Raw genomic sequence first — 17,975 nt, 5'->3', positions numbered from 1 at the left:
TTGTACTCCAAAAGAAAGTGTGTATAATGAAAGAACAACGTGCAAAATGAAACTTGAATTTATTATAAGTGAATGACTGTATACATAAATTTAAATATTTTTATCAGGGAATGTTGCCGAATTGGGTGTACAGTACATTTTAATTATTTTGAAAACAAAATGAGTAAAAGACAAACACATGTTAAGATATTGTGAAGAAATATATAAGAAGAGATAAGCGAGTTCCTAACCTGCTGATGTTCATAATAATACTAAAAAAAATTCAAAAAGTGTGGTAAACTGCCACAGGTTTTACCTCTTGCATGTTAAGATAATCTGTATAAAAAAAGATACAGAAAACAATAATGTAAGTGAGGTTCCTTTGGATTGTTATAAAGGTCAGAATGGTGCAGTTCTTGAATGGCTGGAAGGTGCCTGCTTCACGGCTTACCGATGTTTGCCTGCAGCTAACAGGAGTCTGTCCTACAAAACCTTCCAAGGGCAGCAGTATCTTGGTGATGAAGCTATTCGTGATGTTAACCAGTCTAGTTCAGGCTATCATTTCTCTCAGTGTCCACTGGAACGACAACAAAGAAGTTTTCCGGGTGGTAAATGATGTCAGTGCCATAACTTATGGCACCAGCCTCGTTTTCACGTTTGGCCTCTACCACGACCGGATTGAAGAGTTGTTGACCATGCTGCAACAGGGATTGTACCAGTACTCCACACCTCTCTCCGACAAACAACACGTTGCTAAGAGAGACGCCACCATGAGGGTTAAAATTGTTGAAAGAGTTTTTATAATTTCCTCGATTCTTGGGACTTTCTTCTTCTTCATCAGCCCGATGATTTTTGGTATCATAAACTTCATGAAGGATTCCCACGAGAAAATTCCGTTGCCTCTTTCTCCCTGGTTCCCCTTCGATATAGACTCCGTCTACCTGTATCTGACCATTTACACGGTGGAAATGATGATCTCTTTGATCATCATCATATATCACATATCTTGGCAGTGCTCTCTGTACTCCTCCATCCTCTGCCTCCAGGGAGAGATGAGGATACTGGATTGGGCATTCATGAACATACCGGAAACAGCAAAAGTCATGACTTCTAGAGCTTCTCACAGGGGTGACGTTCAGTATTACAACAACTGCTGTCTCAAAGAGTGCATACAACATCACCAGAAGATTTTACAGTAAGTAAGAGTCATGTACTATGAAAGTATACATAGAACTACTGTGTCATGTGAGTAGAGAGGTATTCGAAATTCATATTTTACGGATGTTAGTATTTTTAATGCAACAAAATATTATATGACATTCTTATGGTAGTTGGCATTTAGTGAATTAAAAAAGAGTGAATTGACGTTTACGGGAAAGAAATCATACCGTTGAGGAGGTTATTGCTGTGTGGATGATTATGAGGATAACTTCTGATACACCTTAACGCGTTGAGGAGTACTATACCATGTTAAGGACAGCTATACACTTCAACATATCTAGGGTCTAATAAAGCAAGCAAAACTAATTTGTGGACTCCAGGGAGTAAAGAACACTTCGTAGTTGTATTAATTCAAAATGTATTTTAACATTATGAAAGACCAAAATAATGCGTTATTCAACCTTCTAGGCGGTAAACTGTACATTTTATTTCAGGATTTTGGCATAGTATAATAATCTTCTAAACACGGATACGTGGCAAAGTGCTCTTTCCATTTAAGAGCACAAATATGCAGTTTCTCTTAAGCTCACCCGGTGTTTTCTTTTTTGAGTACGCAAAGCAGTGTTTTGAATTTTCTCCAGCCGATTTCCCTTCTGGTAGAGGGCGTGGGAAATGGTGAACTTGCAAGCGTAGCGATTCTTCCACCTACGCGGAGTAGCTTCGGCTTCTTCTCTCGGTGCAACATGTGTTTCCTATATTTTTCTAATGAAGCTTATTCGGAAGTCCGTGGTGTAAAGTTTGGAGCTAGGAGTAACAATGATCAATGATTTGGAAGAACCGAAAATGACAGTATATTCGGCAAAGCTGTAATTATACATTCTGCCGCTGGGAGCCAACGCCTTAGAACAACTTTGAAGATTTTACAGTCGAAAATAGTAAATAAACACGCCACTGAAGAATGTAAACAACCGTAATATTTATTATTTGAGCGAGCCTGCGATGGACGGTTAAAACAGTCCAAACAGAGCCTTTTGCGATCAAACTGCTATAACCGTTAGTACTCCTTTAAAACCACTTTCAGATACTCCTAGACAAGTTAAAATGTAGACTTAAAATCTTTGAGAAAGTAAATTTAAGAACTAATTATATGTATCCGTGAAAGGGGGTCGTAATTATGCAATAAGTTTTTAGAAATATTTACAACAATTAACTAATACTATACAATTAATTGTTTTCTTTGAGTAATATACACTTCCTCATGTCAGCAAAACATTCTGTGAAACTAAATTATTTAATTATCACTGTTCTGAGAAAATTTCGTGATCCAGTTAAGTAAGGTCTTTCCCATTTTTCAACAAACAAATGACATTTTACTTATCAAAGTGTGTTGTTGGATAAATATGTCAGCGACTGATTATATACCAAACTATGTGTCAATATGGGCATTGAATTACATAATTTTAATGCTTCTTGATAGTTATGAGAAAACGAGTTTGTTTTCAAAAACTCCACAATATAACAACTAAAATGAGGCTCACAACAAGCATTTTTCCGAGTCGAACCGTGAACATTGAAACAATTACTAAATTGTAGTAAAACAATACTTTTCCAATATGGTTTATTGTTTGGATAAAGCCTTTTGAAACTAAAGATTTCATCATCAGACGACTCCACAAATAAATATTTACATGCTTTTTGTTACAATTTGTATTAAAATACCATACGGGTTAGATATGCAAATACAAAACTGTTGGAAATATTTAAGCCAGTATGAAAAATTAGATATGACTACAGTTTAATTTTTTAATAATTTGAGAAGAAAAGAGACTGAAATTTTCAATAGGGCCTTCTTTATTATTTATGTTTTTCTTTAAATCGTGTTTTTATTGTTCTTTTTGTTTTCCAATATAAATTTTGTCACAGTCATCGCATCCAATTTCATAAATTCCTGATTTATTATAATTCGAAATTTTGTTTTTAGGGTTTCCTAAAATTTGGGATAGTTTGTTGCTTGTTCTGTGAGTGAAAGTTTTACTTGTATGTTTTTTTATTTTCGAAGTGTTCGAGAAAGTGCAGTATGTTGTGGAAATAAATTCGTGTTTTATGTCTTGAGGTGGGGTTAATGTTGTGTCATCTTTTCTAGTTCTTCTTTTCAATGCTTTTTTGGTATATTGTTAATAAGTTAAGTAGTGTAACCATTGAAAATATCAATATTTTATATGTAATTTAGTTCTTTATTGTAGTTTTCTGTTGAAAGTGGCGTATTTAAAATTCTGTAAATCTTTTTCTTAACAGGATCGAAACCTTTGATTTCGAAAGGCCTCGTTCAAAAATAATACATATTGGATAAGTATTGATTTACTAATATTTATTACTATTTGAACAATGTAATATTTTTATTCCTACATAGAGTTATACATATGGTTACGACTTATCAGGGCAAAATAAAGGCATTAGAAATCCAAAATATACCTTTCGTGTGACAAGTCAGTTTGTTAGACCTTATCTAAGTTTTCATAGAGAGTGTGAAAATGATGTAAATGACATGTAAATTGGAACTTTTTAGAGATGCTCATCATAATTCTCTACAAAAATAATAACCCTTAAAGAAAGTTTCAGAGTTGCTAAATTTCGTCGATGTTCAAGTGACGTAAATCTTTACTTTTACAAAATAAAGAATCAGACAGTAAGTTATGTTTTACAAACGAAAGCCAAAGTTCAGCATCTCGTCTTTCCATTGATATTATATTGTATCAGAGTGTAACTTAGCCCCAAAAGTAAGTTAGTGAGTACGGTATATTGTATCAGAGTGTAACTTAGCCCCAAAAGTAAGTTAGTGAGTACGGTATATTGTATCAGAGTGTAACTTAGCCCCAAAAGTAAGTTAGTGAGTACGGTATATTGTATCAGAGTGTAGATAGCCCAAAAAGTAAGTTAGCGAGTACGGAATCGTCAGAGATTCGACAGTTGTTACTTATCAACTTAAATATCAAGTTGTTCATACATACCAGTCTAGTAGAAAATAAAATGAGCTTTAACACTGTTTAATTACACACGATTTTATATTGACACTGTAGCCGAGTTCTAAAATATAGTACTCATATTACTTTAATCTCTATTATTTACTGTCAACGAAATTTTTATTTTATATTTAATTTCCTCTAGCCTAGAACCTGATCCTGGGTACACTAAAATAAGTTTGTAAAGGTAAATTACTAAAAAGTAAGTTTTACGAGTGAATCTTTGAATTAATTTACCCACAAATTGTGACTTATTTGTTTCATTAAATTACAGTTTGAAGAACAAAATAACTTTATATTTATTACAATGATACTAATTGCTTGTATAATAAACGTAGACCTAGTGCGTTCTCTCTACACATTGAATATCTCGCCCACTTCTCACTTTACGTTTTGTATACAAATATAAACTTTTTATTACTTTTATGCTGAATAATATTATAGTATCTCTATCGTGAACAATTTTCTGTTGACACAGTACACTGTTCTTGTTCAAGATTTGACGTTGAGTACGGTTTCAAACCAAAATGAACCGTATACGACACAAAAAGCGGATATGGTTTGAAAGGTCGATTCAATGTGAATGTTGGGTTTAGTTCCAGTTCACATTCCTCTTACCGCGGCCACGGCCACGACCGCGACCAGCGACCAGTGTCAGCGACCAACACGGCGGCTGGCCGCGCGGCCAGTAGTTCTCCTTGTCTGCTCTGGCCGCTGTGTCCCAGTTGCGTTAATGGACGTCGAAGAGATAGCCGTAACAGTGCATGTGTACAGGCACTACATTAAACGTAGAAGAAGGAGGTATTGGATACACCCTTATGCTGCAATCAAGGCCTACAAGAGGACAGTTTTTTTTACATTCCTTTTATGAGTTACGGCTATATGAAGAGAAATTTTTCAACTATACAAGAATGTCTGTTGCTAGTTTTGATCAATAACTACTCAACAAGGATTGCAGATAGTATAAGGGGAACAGACACATCAATGCGGCCATGCATAGGAGTTGAAGAAAAACTACTAGTTACATTAAGGTATGTTTATTTATATTAATTAATACAAATTAATTATTATGTAATAAAACAAATGACAAAACCAAGAGATAATCATTATACAAAAACTATGTAGTAAATCCAAACTGAAGTGTGATTGTTTATTCAGTTGCATCGAAACATGTGAATATTGGAGACTCAGCACTGTTTATGTCACCTCCACTGTATTCACTAGATGCTCCAGATGATAATGGGGTTGAAGTGTGTTGGCGGGAAGGATATCCATATGGGGTTGTGGAGTAGCCTGGAGCGAATTGAGCGTTACTGCCCGAGTGAGACGGGTACTGGTAATTTTGATTTTGTGCGTACCCTGTATATGAAGTTCTTCCTGCTGGAGTTACCTGATTTTGTCCAGAAACAGCCATAAGCTGACGTTTAAACAGATAGTTTTAAGTGTTCAGGAACTCTTTTTAAATCTGAAACTAGAGACATGAGGAACAACCTGTCCTCATCAGATGTCAGTTCAATTTCACGGTTACGCCGTTCCTCAGCCGAATCTTTGAGTATTTTTACCAATTGTTGTCCCCACTTCGTCTTTAGGTTTTACGTTTTTTTTGCTAAAACCCGCGTTTCATACGGCCCGGTTGGATCTGGGTTCGCGGCAGGGGCTTCAATGTCTAAATGTAAAAGATCTGTATTATCCGGATCCTGACGATCAACATTTGAATGTGTGTTTGTGGGGGGGATTGTTGGTGTTTAAAAATGTAAGTGTATTATAAAACACGTAAGGTGTTTTCCTCTCAGCAGCCGAACCACTTTTTACTCCACTCAGCCTCCGCTTCTCTCTGGCGTATGAATCTTTTGATGTTCTTCCACATCTTCTGAAGGGTCATACCTGTAATAAAACAATTTGGTTGTTTCTTTTCAATCTTATAAGAAGGGTAATAATTAAATAACACAAGTGCAGTAGATCCTCGATTAACCGGGGGGATTACAGGCTTGTAGTAATCTCGGATAATGAGAATCTCGGTTAATAGAAACATTATAGTTTGAAACTAATAGACGGAGTAGTAAATGTAATAAACATTTAAATTTCTGGAATTAAGAATTTACTGGGTACTAGAATTGATAAAGTGGTTTGATGTTTTAAATTCACATACAATAAAATAAATCACATTAGTTGAAAGAATTTTCAAAATTGAAACAATAAAAACTTTTAAACTATACGGTTCAAAATGTGAAAGTAGCAGCCCAACGTTAAGGGGAGCTCCCCTCCCCTCTATACTCTGTCGCTACTCAAGGCCAACTGTTGGCGGGCTCTCGGTGCAACAGAAGTCTCGGTCGAAAGAAGCTCGATTAATCGAAGTTCACTGAATAATGAAAAAAATGTGTTTAATACCTCCTTTAAAAAACGCGTTTTAACAAAATCAGCAAAAAATATTTTTCTTAGAAAATTGCTTAAAAATAAATTTTTAAATTATAAAAAAACACTTCGATTTTTCCAATTTTGTAAATTAACCATTTAGAAGTGGGGGCCAAAGCAGCTGGTGCTTTCAATTTAATCCATTGCGAAATTTGAAATTAAAAATTACCAAGCAGAGATCAACACGTAGGTGTTCAATATTTTTTATTGCCACATTTTGTAGCATTGATTTTTACATAAAATAACTGTAATATGTATTTTTTTCAAGGTATCTCGCCACTGGAAATTCATTTGTGGACTTGCACCATTCCTATCGACTTGGAGCTACTACCATAAAAGAGGATTGTTGCAAGAGTTTGCTCAGCGTTATGGAATGTTCTCAAAAATGAATGCCTATCCCGAACCTTCCAAAGATGACTGGTTGAGAATTGCTTCAGAATTTGAAAACCGAGCAAACTTTCCAAATTGTTTTAGGCGCGGTTGATGGAAAGCATATAAGGATTGTGAAACCCCCAAATAGTGCATCATTGTATTTCAACTACAAACATTACTTTTCCATCGTCCTTATGGCAGTGACAGATGCTGACTATAAATTTGTTTTTATAGATGTTGGCTCTTATGGAAAGTGTGGAGACTCTACAATATTCCAACAATCTGCATTACACCAAAGAATACTTGCTGATACCAATTGATCTCCCAGAGGACAGAGCGATTTCAAGTTCGTCGTCTACACCCATCCCTTTTGTGTTTCTTGCCGACGACGCCTTCTCATTGTCACACAGAGTGTTGTAGTGCCCTTTCATTGGAAAACAGCTCAATGACACTAAAAGGACATTTAATTATCGCCACTGTCGAGCCAGACGATATGTTGAGTGTACGTTTGGCATACTAGCCAATAAATGGCGCATATTTCACAGGCCTTTGAATGTGGATGTTGATTTGGCTATAGACATTGTTAAAGCGTGTTGTATTTTGCACAATTATGTACGAAGTAGGGATGGTTTACAGTTTGTGGACACATTGTACAAATTCCCCAACTGACAACGATGACTCTGAAAGTACACATCGCAATCGTCAGTACAACTCAAAACACAAGAAACATCCTAGCTGAATATTTTGTCAATGAAGGAGCAGTGCCGTGGCAAAAGAACTATCTGTGAGAAGGACAGTCTCATCGCAAAACTACTTCTATGTCACTCAAGAGCAGTGGAAATTAACTAACATTATTACATTTGAATAGGCACAATGTTAAGTTGTTTTAGTGATGTGTAATAAATTAAAAATTTACTTACATAGTTTATTTTTTTCAGTTGTGTTGGAGCAACCCACTGCCCCCCAAACAAAAGAGTAACTTCCTCCCACATCTTCTTCTTTATGTTTTTTGTCACTATACTCCGTCTAATAACATATTCCACAAAGATGGCCTTTCTTTAATAGCTAAAATGAACCTTTCGGTATCAAATTCAACCTCAGCCATTTCAAAATCTAAAACTTAACCTCAAACAAGACTCACCTCGACTGTATCTGGCCGCGCACTGGTCGCTTGACAGTGCGCGTTGTCTCATCTAACTGCGTGTTTTCATTGCCGCGTAAAAACATGTGGCCGCGGCGGCCAAGACAGCGGCCAAGACAGAAAATTCTGGTCGCGGCGGCCAGGTGGCCGCGTCGTGGCCGCAACCGCTTGGTGCGTGTTGTTACATTGTTCTTAATGTTAAAACTGGCCGCGAGCGGCTGGCCGCTGTCGTGGCCGTGGCCGCGGCCGCTGTAGTGCGTGTTAGCCCTAGTGCGGCGTATGGAATATTACGTCATGTTAGTCCGAAAAGATCTATAAAAACAGTCGGAGATGAAGAAATCATCACGGACTCCTGAGTAACATTGTTATTCAGTGGTAACCTATTACTAGGACAACGTGTAACCAGTAACACCCTGTTATTTCAGTAACAGATGGGCTGAATGATTTGGCGTTCTCATAACGTCTTTCTGGTATTAGGTAACTCAGTAACTCGTTAACGTAACTCATAGCGGAGTTCTGGTAACACTTGTCTTTTATTACGTTACTGAGAAACCAATAACGTAATGGAGTGAGCAGGATGGTACAGGGTGGAGGGAGTAAAATATCGGATTGAAAAACAATGATAAATAAATAAAATATATTTACTTATTCTCATCCAATTGTTCGTTCTCATTTATCATTAATTATAAGTGGTCTATTTAAAAGAAGTCTACTAATATAAATATTACACTGTAGTGAGTTAGTTAAGTTTGTTATACTATAATTGTATTGTGCAGTGAAAAATTTAAATAACCCGTGTATCTTCTATATATATATATATATAAATATAAATGCGAATGTTTGTTTGTATGTTCCGTTATAACTCTGGAACCAATGCACGAAACATCGTGAAATTTTGTACAGTGATTCTACACGTTCCTGGAAGTAACATAGGCATACTTTTAGAGAGGTATTTGGTCCAATTTTAATAGTTTATTTCATTAATTTTTTTAATTATAAATTGTTGTTGATGTTGGTGTGTTTTATATTGGATCCGACAGACTGCGCTACGACACGTAATACAAATCGAACTCATACTTAACAGCTGTTAATACTTTCAGCTGAAGTTCATCAAAGAGGCAGAAACATTTGTTTACATTTAAAATTTAACACATTTTTATTGTAAAGTGCTTGATCAGTAGTGTTTTTAAATTCAGATTGCACCAATGATCAATAAACTATTTAATTCAAAGAAAATACTATTAAACGCTATTATGAAAACAGCCTCATTATACCAATCCGTGAATGTTTGCACATAAGGTAATCGAATTTGGTTACATCGAAGGTAAATGAAAAGAGCCGAAAGAAGACACTTTACGATCGAAACTTGGTTTCTTTGATACATTTTCTTGAAGGCACACTCTTAAAATAATATTGGAAATATCTTAGACATAAAATTAATTGTAACAGACGGAATGTAATTTTTTATAACCTAATTAGTTTACCGAGATTCATCCGTATACAGTAACTGTTCTGAATAACTTATCAACACCTAGCAAAAACCACGAAAGATAGAGGCAGGAATACGATGCATACCTTCATAATGCGCCCAAGAGGCTCACGAAGGAACGACTGTCAATTATTTCAGCAATGTTTAGAATGCGATAGAAAAAGAATAAGTGAATATAGTGTACTGTTCTCAACGGGAAATTGCGTGCGAAGCCGCGGGAAACTTATTGAAATGCGCAGCGAAGCGCGCCGGGTCCGCTAGTAATTAGTATATTTCAAAGCAGTTTACGATTACATTTTACTGAGTTAGTTTAATTTTCGTATGATTTGTCAATGCTGCCCCACACACGTAGATTTAGTCTGACTCATACTTGCAACTTAACGCCAGTTCAGTAACAGCATGGTGATAATACCGAGCGTGGGTCGGCTGGTAACGTGTTATCACGGTAACAGGTTACTGGAACGTAATACCAACTAACCACGTTATTTTGATAATAGGTTATTGACTAATACGGCATTTCCCATCTCTAAGTAGGAGTCAAGTCTGTGACATTGTCGGATTCCAGACGTTGCACTTAGAGGAAGTGAAATTGAAGCTACATTCAACATTGGAAATATGAGGTTCTAAACTTTTATTTTCAAGCATCAAACATTAATGACTAACATTTTGCCGCCACTTGGATAGCAAAGACGACTGAATTGTTGAAGTTCGGAAAGTTCCACTGAGATTATTATTTATCAGTCTTGTAGTTAGCACTATTATTGTTAACATGTAGCCTAAACTATATAGAAGAAGTGGGCAATTGGGCGTTTTTAAGAAACATTTATTATAATAAAGTGATGTTGAGCGTTTTCGATCTATAATTTGCGTTAAAAAACAACTGGTCATTTAGCTGTGAAATCAAAATATAATGTGCTTTCAATTTGTATTTACAGTCCCTGAAATCTAAAGAGTTTTACTTGGATTTGGACTGATTATAAAATTATCAAGATATCAGACATCATCAGATATCAGATATTCATTTTTAGCAGCTGGTGTAAGTTTGGCCATTTTGAAATCTAGATTTTATGACATTGGCACACAGCGTGTTATTTTCAGATTCTTGAGGGATTTTAATAAAAATTAAAGGTCTATAAATTGTTTTACAACTATTTCCAACTAACAAAGGAACATCTAAATCTAAATGACTATAAAATCGAAGAATTTTAAGTTTATAAGAGTAAGGAACAGAGCATTTATCTTATCTGTCGTACGCGATAACTTTTGCTTCTTATCGCTCTCATTCTGTATCAGTTTGTTTAATGAAATTTCAAAATATTGAAGTTTTATAATCTCTTCTTTAGAAAATAATTACGTTATGAGAATATTTATTTGCATTTTAGTACGCAGTTAGAGGACTTTTCAATAAATAGTCATCGTTAAAAAAAGCAAACCCTTTTCTATGAGATACAATTTGATTTACTGTTAATATGTAACATTTGAACTTTTATATTGTCGCACTACGATACTTTTGGCTGCCATTTCTGCCTTTAAAAGAGTTGAATATTATTTATTTAAATGTATCACAATATTAGAAGTCCGTGATTTGTGATATACTGTATTAAAACAAGAAATACAACAGAGTTGATATAATATTTTATCTAATTGTCATAACGTACGGTAATGTTGGGCTAACAGAGTCCATTTCTTCTCAAATCAAAGGCATTTTGAAAAGTGTGAGCCCACAAATTGATATAAGGTGACAAAAATGTCACAGAACACTGGCGCAATTGTGCGCAATAGCGAAGAACGGTGACGTGAAATTCCAATTATTTTTGCATCACAACCTTCATTTAACTTCAATGCTATTGAAATCATGGCGGAAGGCACACACAGGACTCTTCTGATTGCTGCGACAAAACGAAAAGCAGAAAAGCAAAAGAAATTGTGCTAGGCAAAACACCCAAAGACGTTGACCCAACGGCTGGCCAACGTGATTCTGCAGTACTAGTAAGAGAACTATTCCAGGCATCATCTAAACGTGGAATCAAACAACACGGGATTAGTTTCCAATAAAAATGGTAAAATATCTCCATATGGTGTGCTTGCCTAAAAGATTGATAAAATGTTTTATACTAATCAATACCGTGTTATTAGAGAAGGTAGAACAGGGCATACATTTTGATTTAAATTGAAGTAGGGGTTGTACAGACAACTTTTAATAACAACACTGCCTTGTGGGGTGTCATGGGAAAGGTATTTTCGACTTGTAATTAGAGAGAACAACAAGCCACACACACACACACACACACACACACACACACACACACGCACACGCACACGCACACGCACACGCACACGCGCGCGCGCGCACACACACACACACACACACACACACACACACACATCGGATGCAACCTCCAACTACTCTCATGTTCAATGTGAACCCATTCCGAGACAGCCCCGAATAATTCACACCTAGAAATGCCACAGAACGGGTTGAAGTCCAATCATATTGTACGCTAAGCCCAAGTTACCCAGGACATCAGCTTTTAAGTTTCCAGACATCCCCTTATATCCAGGAACCCAACAAACAGTCACATTGTTGTTTTTGGAAGAAACGATTTGATTGTAATCTCAGACAAGTTTGGAGTTAAGTACACATAAGAGTCCAACGTCTTCAATGCTGCCTAGCTATCTGTGAAAATGCTAATCGTCTTACTCCTAAATCGCAGACGAGAAGAAGATCCTCCCGAGCACACTTCACAATGGCTGTGACTTCTGCCTGAAAGACTGTGGGATAAGGACCGGTATGGACCACCAGCTCCCCTACATGGTCTCACCCCACAATTCTGGTGCCTGTGCCACTTTTTGTTTTAGAGCCGTCTGTAAACCATTCAAGCTCCTCTGGTGGAAGAGGATTCTTTCACACCGTCCAAACTTCTATGGAAGGTATGACAATCCTGAAGGGTTTTTCGAATGAAACTCTTTGTGGCATCTGATCCGCTACCATGTGCAGAGCATTTCCCTGAATCAGGATGCTAATTCTGCAGTGTCCCCTCTGCAAACTAAGACCGACCAGAGTCCCGCCTGTTAAAGCCAGTAGGCACTCCTCTTTCCGTAGCCTGAATGAAAATGTCCAGGAGGGGCGAGGTTGATGCAACGGTTCAGAGTTGCGTCCGGCGCACTTGGAAAAGCCCCAATGATAGCAAGGCAAACCAACCTTTGGGTGCTAGCCAGAGCGGCTACCGTCATCTTGGCCTCCGTTTTTGTCCACCAGACAACAGCCCCAAATATTAGTGCAGGTCTAACCATGGAGAATAAAGCCAATACAAAAGTCTCAGCTTACGTCCCTCGATAACCCTTTCCAGATGGGGTCCCTAGTTCAGAACCCTATCAATTGGATTACACTCAGGTATTTAACCTCGGACTTTAACGCAATGGAAGAGCCTCTCAGTAAGAATGGACCAATACCTTCCAACTGACGTCTCCTAGTAAAGGCAACCATGGCAGCCTTGGTGGGGTTGACACTAAGGCCCATCCCATCACACCAGTTCCCCACCATGTTCAGAGCAGAATTGGTCAGTTCCGTGACTTTTGTGTTGAACTTACCACTCACAAGGATCACAGTGTTATCCGCGTACCCCTGTGCAAAGACACTACTATTGTTCAAAGACACCACTAGGTTCCACCAATAGGAGAGAGAACGCCACCCTTGAGCGTCACATATTTGATCATCAATACCACGTCTAGATACCGCATTGACAATCGCCTGAGTGCCTATTTTTTAAAGATTCTTCGATGTCCACAAAGACACCTGTGGCTACTTCTTTTCCTGCCAGCGCCTTCTCAATCCTGCATACCAATTGATGCAGGGCTGAGTAGCATGATCTTTCTGGAGTGTAAGCATGCTGATTTGGATGTAGAAGGCACTCCAGGAGTTATCCCTCCCAAACAAACCTAGCAATCATATTCTTGGTTTTGAGAAAAAAGGAGGACAGACATATCGGCCTAAAGGACTTAGGACTGCTTCGGTATCAACACTACCCTGAATACCTTATAGGACAAGTTAATGTACCTGGCTGGCCACAGAGCTCCTGCACAGCAGGGGATGGAGAATATCCAACCCCCGCTGCAAGCAAACAGGTCTCACTCCGTCTCTCCCAGCAGCTTTATATGGACTAAACGATTTAATCGCCCACTCATTACTTCTGAAGGTTACTACACGTCATGCCAAACTCCATTGTGAGTGAGCGGTGCTCCCTGCAGGTCTCCCTCACAGCTCAGTGGTTGATCCTTGTTATAAATTATATTCGGTTACTTTCTGATGATATAGACAATTACTGAACCTTTTTGACCAAGATTGTGAGAAATGATAACTATGACTTATCACATATAATTTTTTTAGTTAATTGTCACTTTTGTGACATGGCCGTGATATGTATATTATTGTTTGTCAAATATGCCATTCATCAACAAGGAGTTTTCTCGATGTTGATGGTGTTAAGTGAATGTTTACTGACCTTCACAGCTGCTATTGCTGCTCTGTACGCTCAAATTTATCCAGACCATGAACATCATTCACGAAAAGTTTTCCAAAGACGTTCTAGTTGTGTCCTTGAAACTGGAGATGTACAACTGGATAGCAGCAAAGGGAAACAGCTCACTAGGCCTGTAAGTGATAATAAGGCACCAGACGTTTGGCTGCGGTTCAGCTCAATTCATGTGACTAATCTAGAACAGAATCTCTCAGAATCCTTAAGGACAATAAAACGCACCCATACCGAATTGCACTACATCAAGAACTGAATGGGGATAACTACCTTTATGAAAAATAATATTTTTCACAAGGTTTTAAGGTGTGACAAAAGCAAACTTCTAGAGCAATGAAGAAGTGAAATGTCACATTAGGATCTGGGCTTTTGAGAATCCACACTGGATGCGATAGGTAAAAAACCAAAAGTACTAGATCCTTTGGTGTGGATTTTTTAAAGAGGACACTTGGACAGAAAATATGCACAACTCCCTCATCGATTAGTTGCCTAATTTATCGTTGAATATTCCTGAACAATTTATCCAATGTTGACCATAAACTAACTCGTGGAGCTAGGCTAAATAAAAAAAGTTAAAAAAAATAATTTGTTTATTTCTGAGTTTAACCCTATAAAGCAAATTATTTAAAAACAAAATCTCCCAGTAAATAAAATAGCAAAATTGTCAAAATAAACGAAGAAGATATCGGTTTTCGTGCCTTTTAACCAAACTGCAACTTTGAAAATTCATTAATTGGAAACTTGTGACCCAGTTGTTGCACCAAATTGTTTTACAAGATGAGTAAAAATGTACTGTTTTGGTGTGTGTAATTTAGAATGACATGACAAATTATTATTAAACTACCATCTTGACTTTTATTCTAGAGCTGCCGATAAAAATCTCTGCATTAGTCATGCATGTTATGGACCTCTTGAAGTCATTATGTTGGGTGGGTAATTGTGTAAACCACTACTTAAATGTCTAATTTTTAACTCAGATTTGATTGAGAAGGTTTTGTTAATTTACTGCGAACGACGCCTTCACTTTTGAACCTGCAAACCGCCTGACTGCCGAAGAAACACCATGAAATGTGAGCTTTACTGTTCTATACACAAAAAGAGAACATTTCACCCCTTATAAAATTCGCTGAGCAACTAAATACATACAATCATTGATAAACAAGTGTAGCAAATGTGATTGAAATATTGCATTACAAACACAATGGACATAGATTAAATAGGGTAGGTGATGACATAGAAATGTATAAAGACCATTTTACAAGTGAGAACAATATTTGTAATGAAAGAATCTGCATCAGGATATCCCATTTATAAAAGGATTTCAATTATAAAATTGCAAACAAAGCGGTCAGTGTGTTTGACATTGTCATTATCATGTATAACGTGTCACGCAAGAATTTACTGAATTGCTTCAAGCATATTATATTATAAGTTCTGGCAACTTCCGGGTAAATACTTTTAATGCTATATTAGTCTCCTAGCTTTTGAAACGCAGAAGACAAGAGGGAAAACTATTTTTCTAAATAATAAAAGCTCCAAGTAATAACAACGCACGCTTAGAAGTTGTTTAGTGGGTATTCTGAGGACATTGAGCCAGCTTAAATTGAAGTATGTCTCCATCTAAAAGCATCTTTGTTCAAAAACACAAACATAAAAACACACATTAACTTAATCCTGCTATTACAATGCCACCCCCAATTTGACATAAAACCAAATATTGACATTCAGAATGGCACTTACTTCTGTAGTAAGTATTGTCATTCTTAGGAGTCTGAATTAACTCTTGGTCAGGACCCAAAACAAGTTTTTAACCGGGACATAAAAAAACGACTTCACAAGCTCAGTAATAATCCGATGTCAAGATCAAAGACAGTTCTGCATTACATAGTTGAGGATTAAAAAAAATTATCTTCATGAATTCAGGGCTAAGATAGTTGTGATTTAACAGTTCAGATGTGTTCAGGAGTAACTTCAGGATGTGGATTAACTTGGACAGGTGAACAGGATCCATACAAGTTTTTAACCAGGACCATAGCAAATGACTTCATAAGCTCAGTATTAACCTGATGGCAAGATCACAGATAGTTCCGTATTAAACAGTTGAGAAATAATCTTTAGGACTGAAAATTGGTTTCATGAGTTCAGATCTAAGATAGTTGTAATCTAACAGATAATTCAGATGTCTGCAGGAGCCTTGGATCATCTTTTGACTAAGATCCAAATAAGTTTTTAAACGGGACCATAGCAAATGACTTCATAAGCTCAGTATTAACCTGATGGCAAGATCACAGATAGTTCCGTACTAAACAGTTGAGAAATAATCTTTAGGACTGAAAATTGGTTTCATGAGTTCAGATCTAAGATAGTTGTAATCTAACAGATAATTCAGATGTCTGCAGGAGCCTTGGATCATCTTTTGACTAGGATCCAAACAAGTTTTTAACCGGGACCATAGCAAATGACTTCATAAGCTCAGTATTAACCTGATGGCAAGATCACAGATAGTTCCGTATTAAACAGTTGAGAAATAATCTTTAGGACTGAAAATTGGTTTCATGAGTTCAGATCTAAGATAGTTGTAATCTAACAGATAATTCAGATGTCTGCAGGAGCCTTGGATCATCTTTTGACTAGGATCCAGAACAAGTTTTTAAACGGGACCATAAAAATGACTTCACACGGTATTTTCGTACTAAATGGTTTAGGGATAACCTTGAAGACTAAAAATTGGTTTCATGAGCTCAGATCTGAGATCGTTGTGATCTAACAGATAATTCAAATGTCTTCAGGAGCTTGTATTTTGAGCAAAATGAGATAGTTCAGAGCTAAAATCTGGCAAGTTACTCCTCCTTTAGTCATTTAGTTTAGTTTAGTCCTTTAGTCCTTACAGGTGGCAGGATCAAGCTCGGTATGAACGATTTTGCAAAGAAATGTCTATTAAACAGTGTTGAAGCAGTTGAGGGTGAAGTTATACATGATTCTTTGTAATTAAACACATCAGTCCATTAATAAAAGTGTAACATTCTGCAACACTTTTACTTTTGTTAGTGGAGTGTGAGAAATTATTTATAGTATAGGAGCTAGCAACATTTTCGAGAGAGAATTTCAGGTCAGCTGATTTTTTGATATGCTGTCTTTCTTGCTCTTTCGGTTGGAGTCCGGGCCATCTGGCTGGCGGTAGTGGTTGCGTTTATTAATGCGCATCTTACATGCACAGGTAAAAATCCTGGTTTAAAAGAATTTTTTATGCGTAATTTTCAATTTTTTCCCTTTAGATAGATCTACCAGACATTAATTTTTTATTGCCAGACATTTTTACTGTTGTTAATTATGTGCCATACGCGAAATTTTATTTTTTTAATAAAAATTTCAAAGTATTTTAGAATGTCTGTAATTTTTATATTATGTTATTTAAACATATGATTTTACTCTCAATCATCATGTGGGATTGACACAAATTGACAAATAACACAAACACAACACAAACATGTGACTTTAGACTGACGCCATGTATTGTCCATTTGCCGAAGCGCTGCCGTCGCTTTCTTTCTCTCTTGCACTTCAAACTGTCTCTCTCCAACCACAAGCATCATACCGCAATAATTTTCATTACTTTTTTATTTATATTTAATATATTTAACAATCGAATTAACGTCTGGCAAATTAATTTTAGATTATTTTATGTTTAAATAACATAATATAAAAATTACAGACATTCTAATATACTTTGAAATTTTTATTAAAAAAAATAAAATTTCGCGTATGGCACATAATTAACAACAGTAAAAATGTCTGGCAATAAAAAATTAATGTCTGGTAGATCTATCTAAAGGGAAAAAATTGAAAATTACGCATAAAAAAATTCTTTT

General features: G+C 36.5%; 2 protein-coding genes across 2 annotated transcripts in view; one reads left to right on the top strand and one right to left on the bottom strand.

Annotated features, from left to right (window-relative positions):
* The window catches only part of LOC124362001 (BTB/POZ domain-containing protein 6-A-like), a 31,147-nt gene that overhangs the window by 6,243 nt on the left and 6,929 nt on the right, over positions 1 to 17,975 (bottom strand). The window lies entirely within an intron of this gene.
* The window catches only part of LOC124362000 (odorant receptor 33a-like), a 30,444-nt gene continuing 12,796 nt past the window's right edge, over positions 328 to 17,975 (top strand). Inside the window, exon 1 of the mRNA XM_046816133.1 lies at positions 328 to 1,174. Coding sequence (XP_046672089.1) covers positions 384 to 1,174 — 791 coding nt within the window. The 5' untranslated portion in view covers positions 328 to 383. The remainder of the gene's footprint in view (positions 1,175 to 17,975) is intronic.

The sequence above is a fragment of the Homalodisca vitripennis genome, chromosome 5 (genome assembly GCF_021130785.1).
Source record: "Homalodisca vitripennis isolate AUS2020 chromosome 5, UT_GWSS_2.1, whole genome shotgun sequence".
In the NCBI taxonomy this organism is placed as follows: Eukaryota; Metazoa; Arthropoda; class Insecta; order Hemiptera; family Cicadellidae; genus Homalodisca; species Homalodisca vitripennis.
Note: the sequence above shows the minus strand (reverse complement) of the source record. Positions and strands in the feature narration are given on the sequence as shown.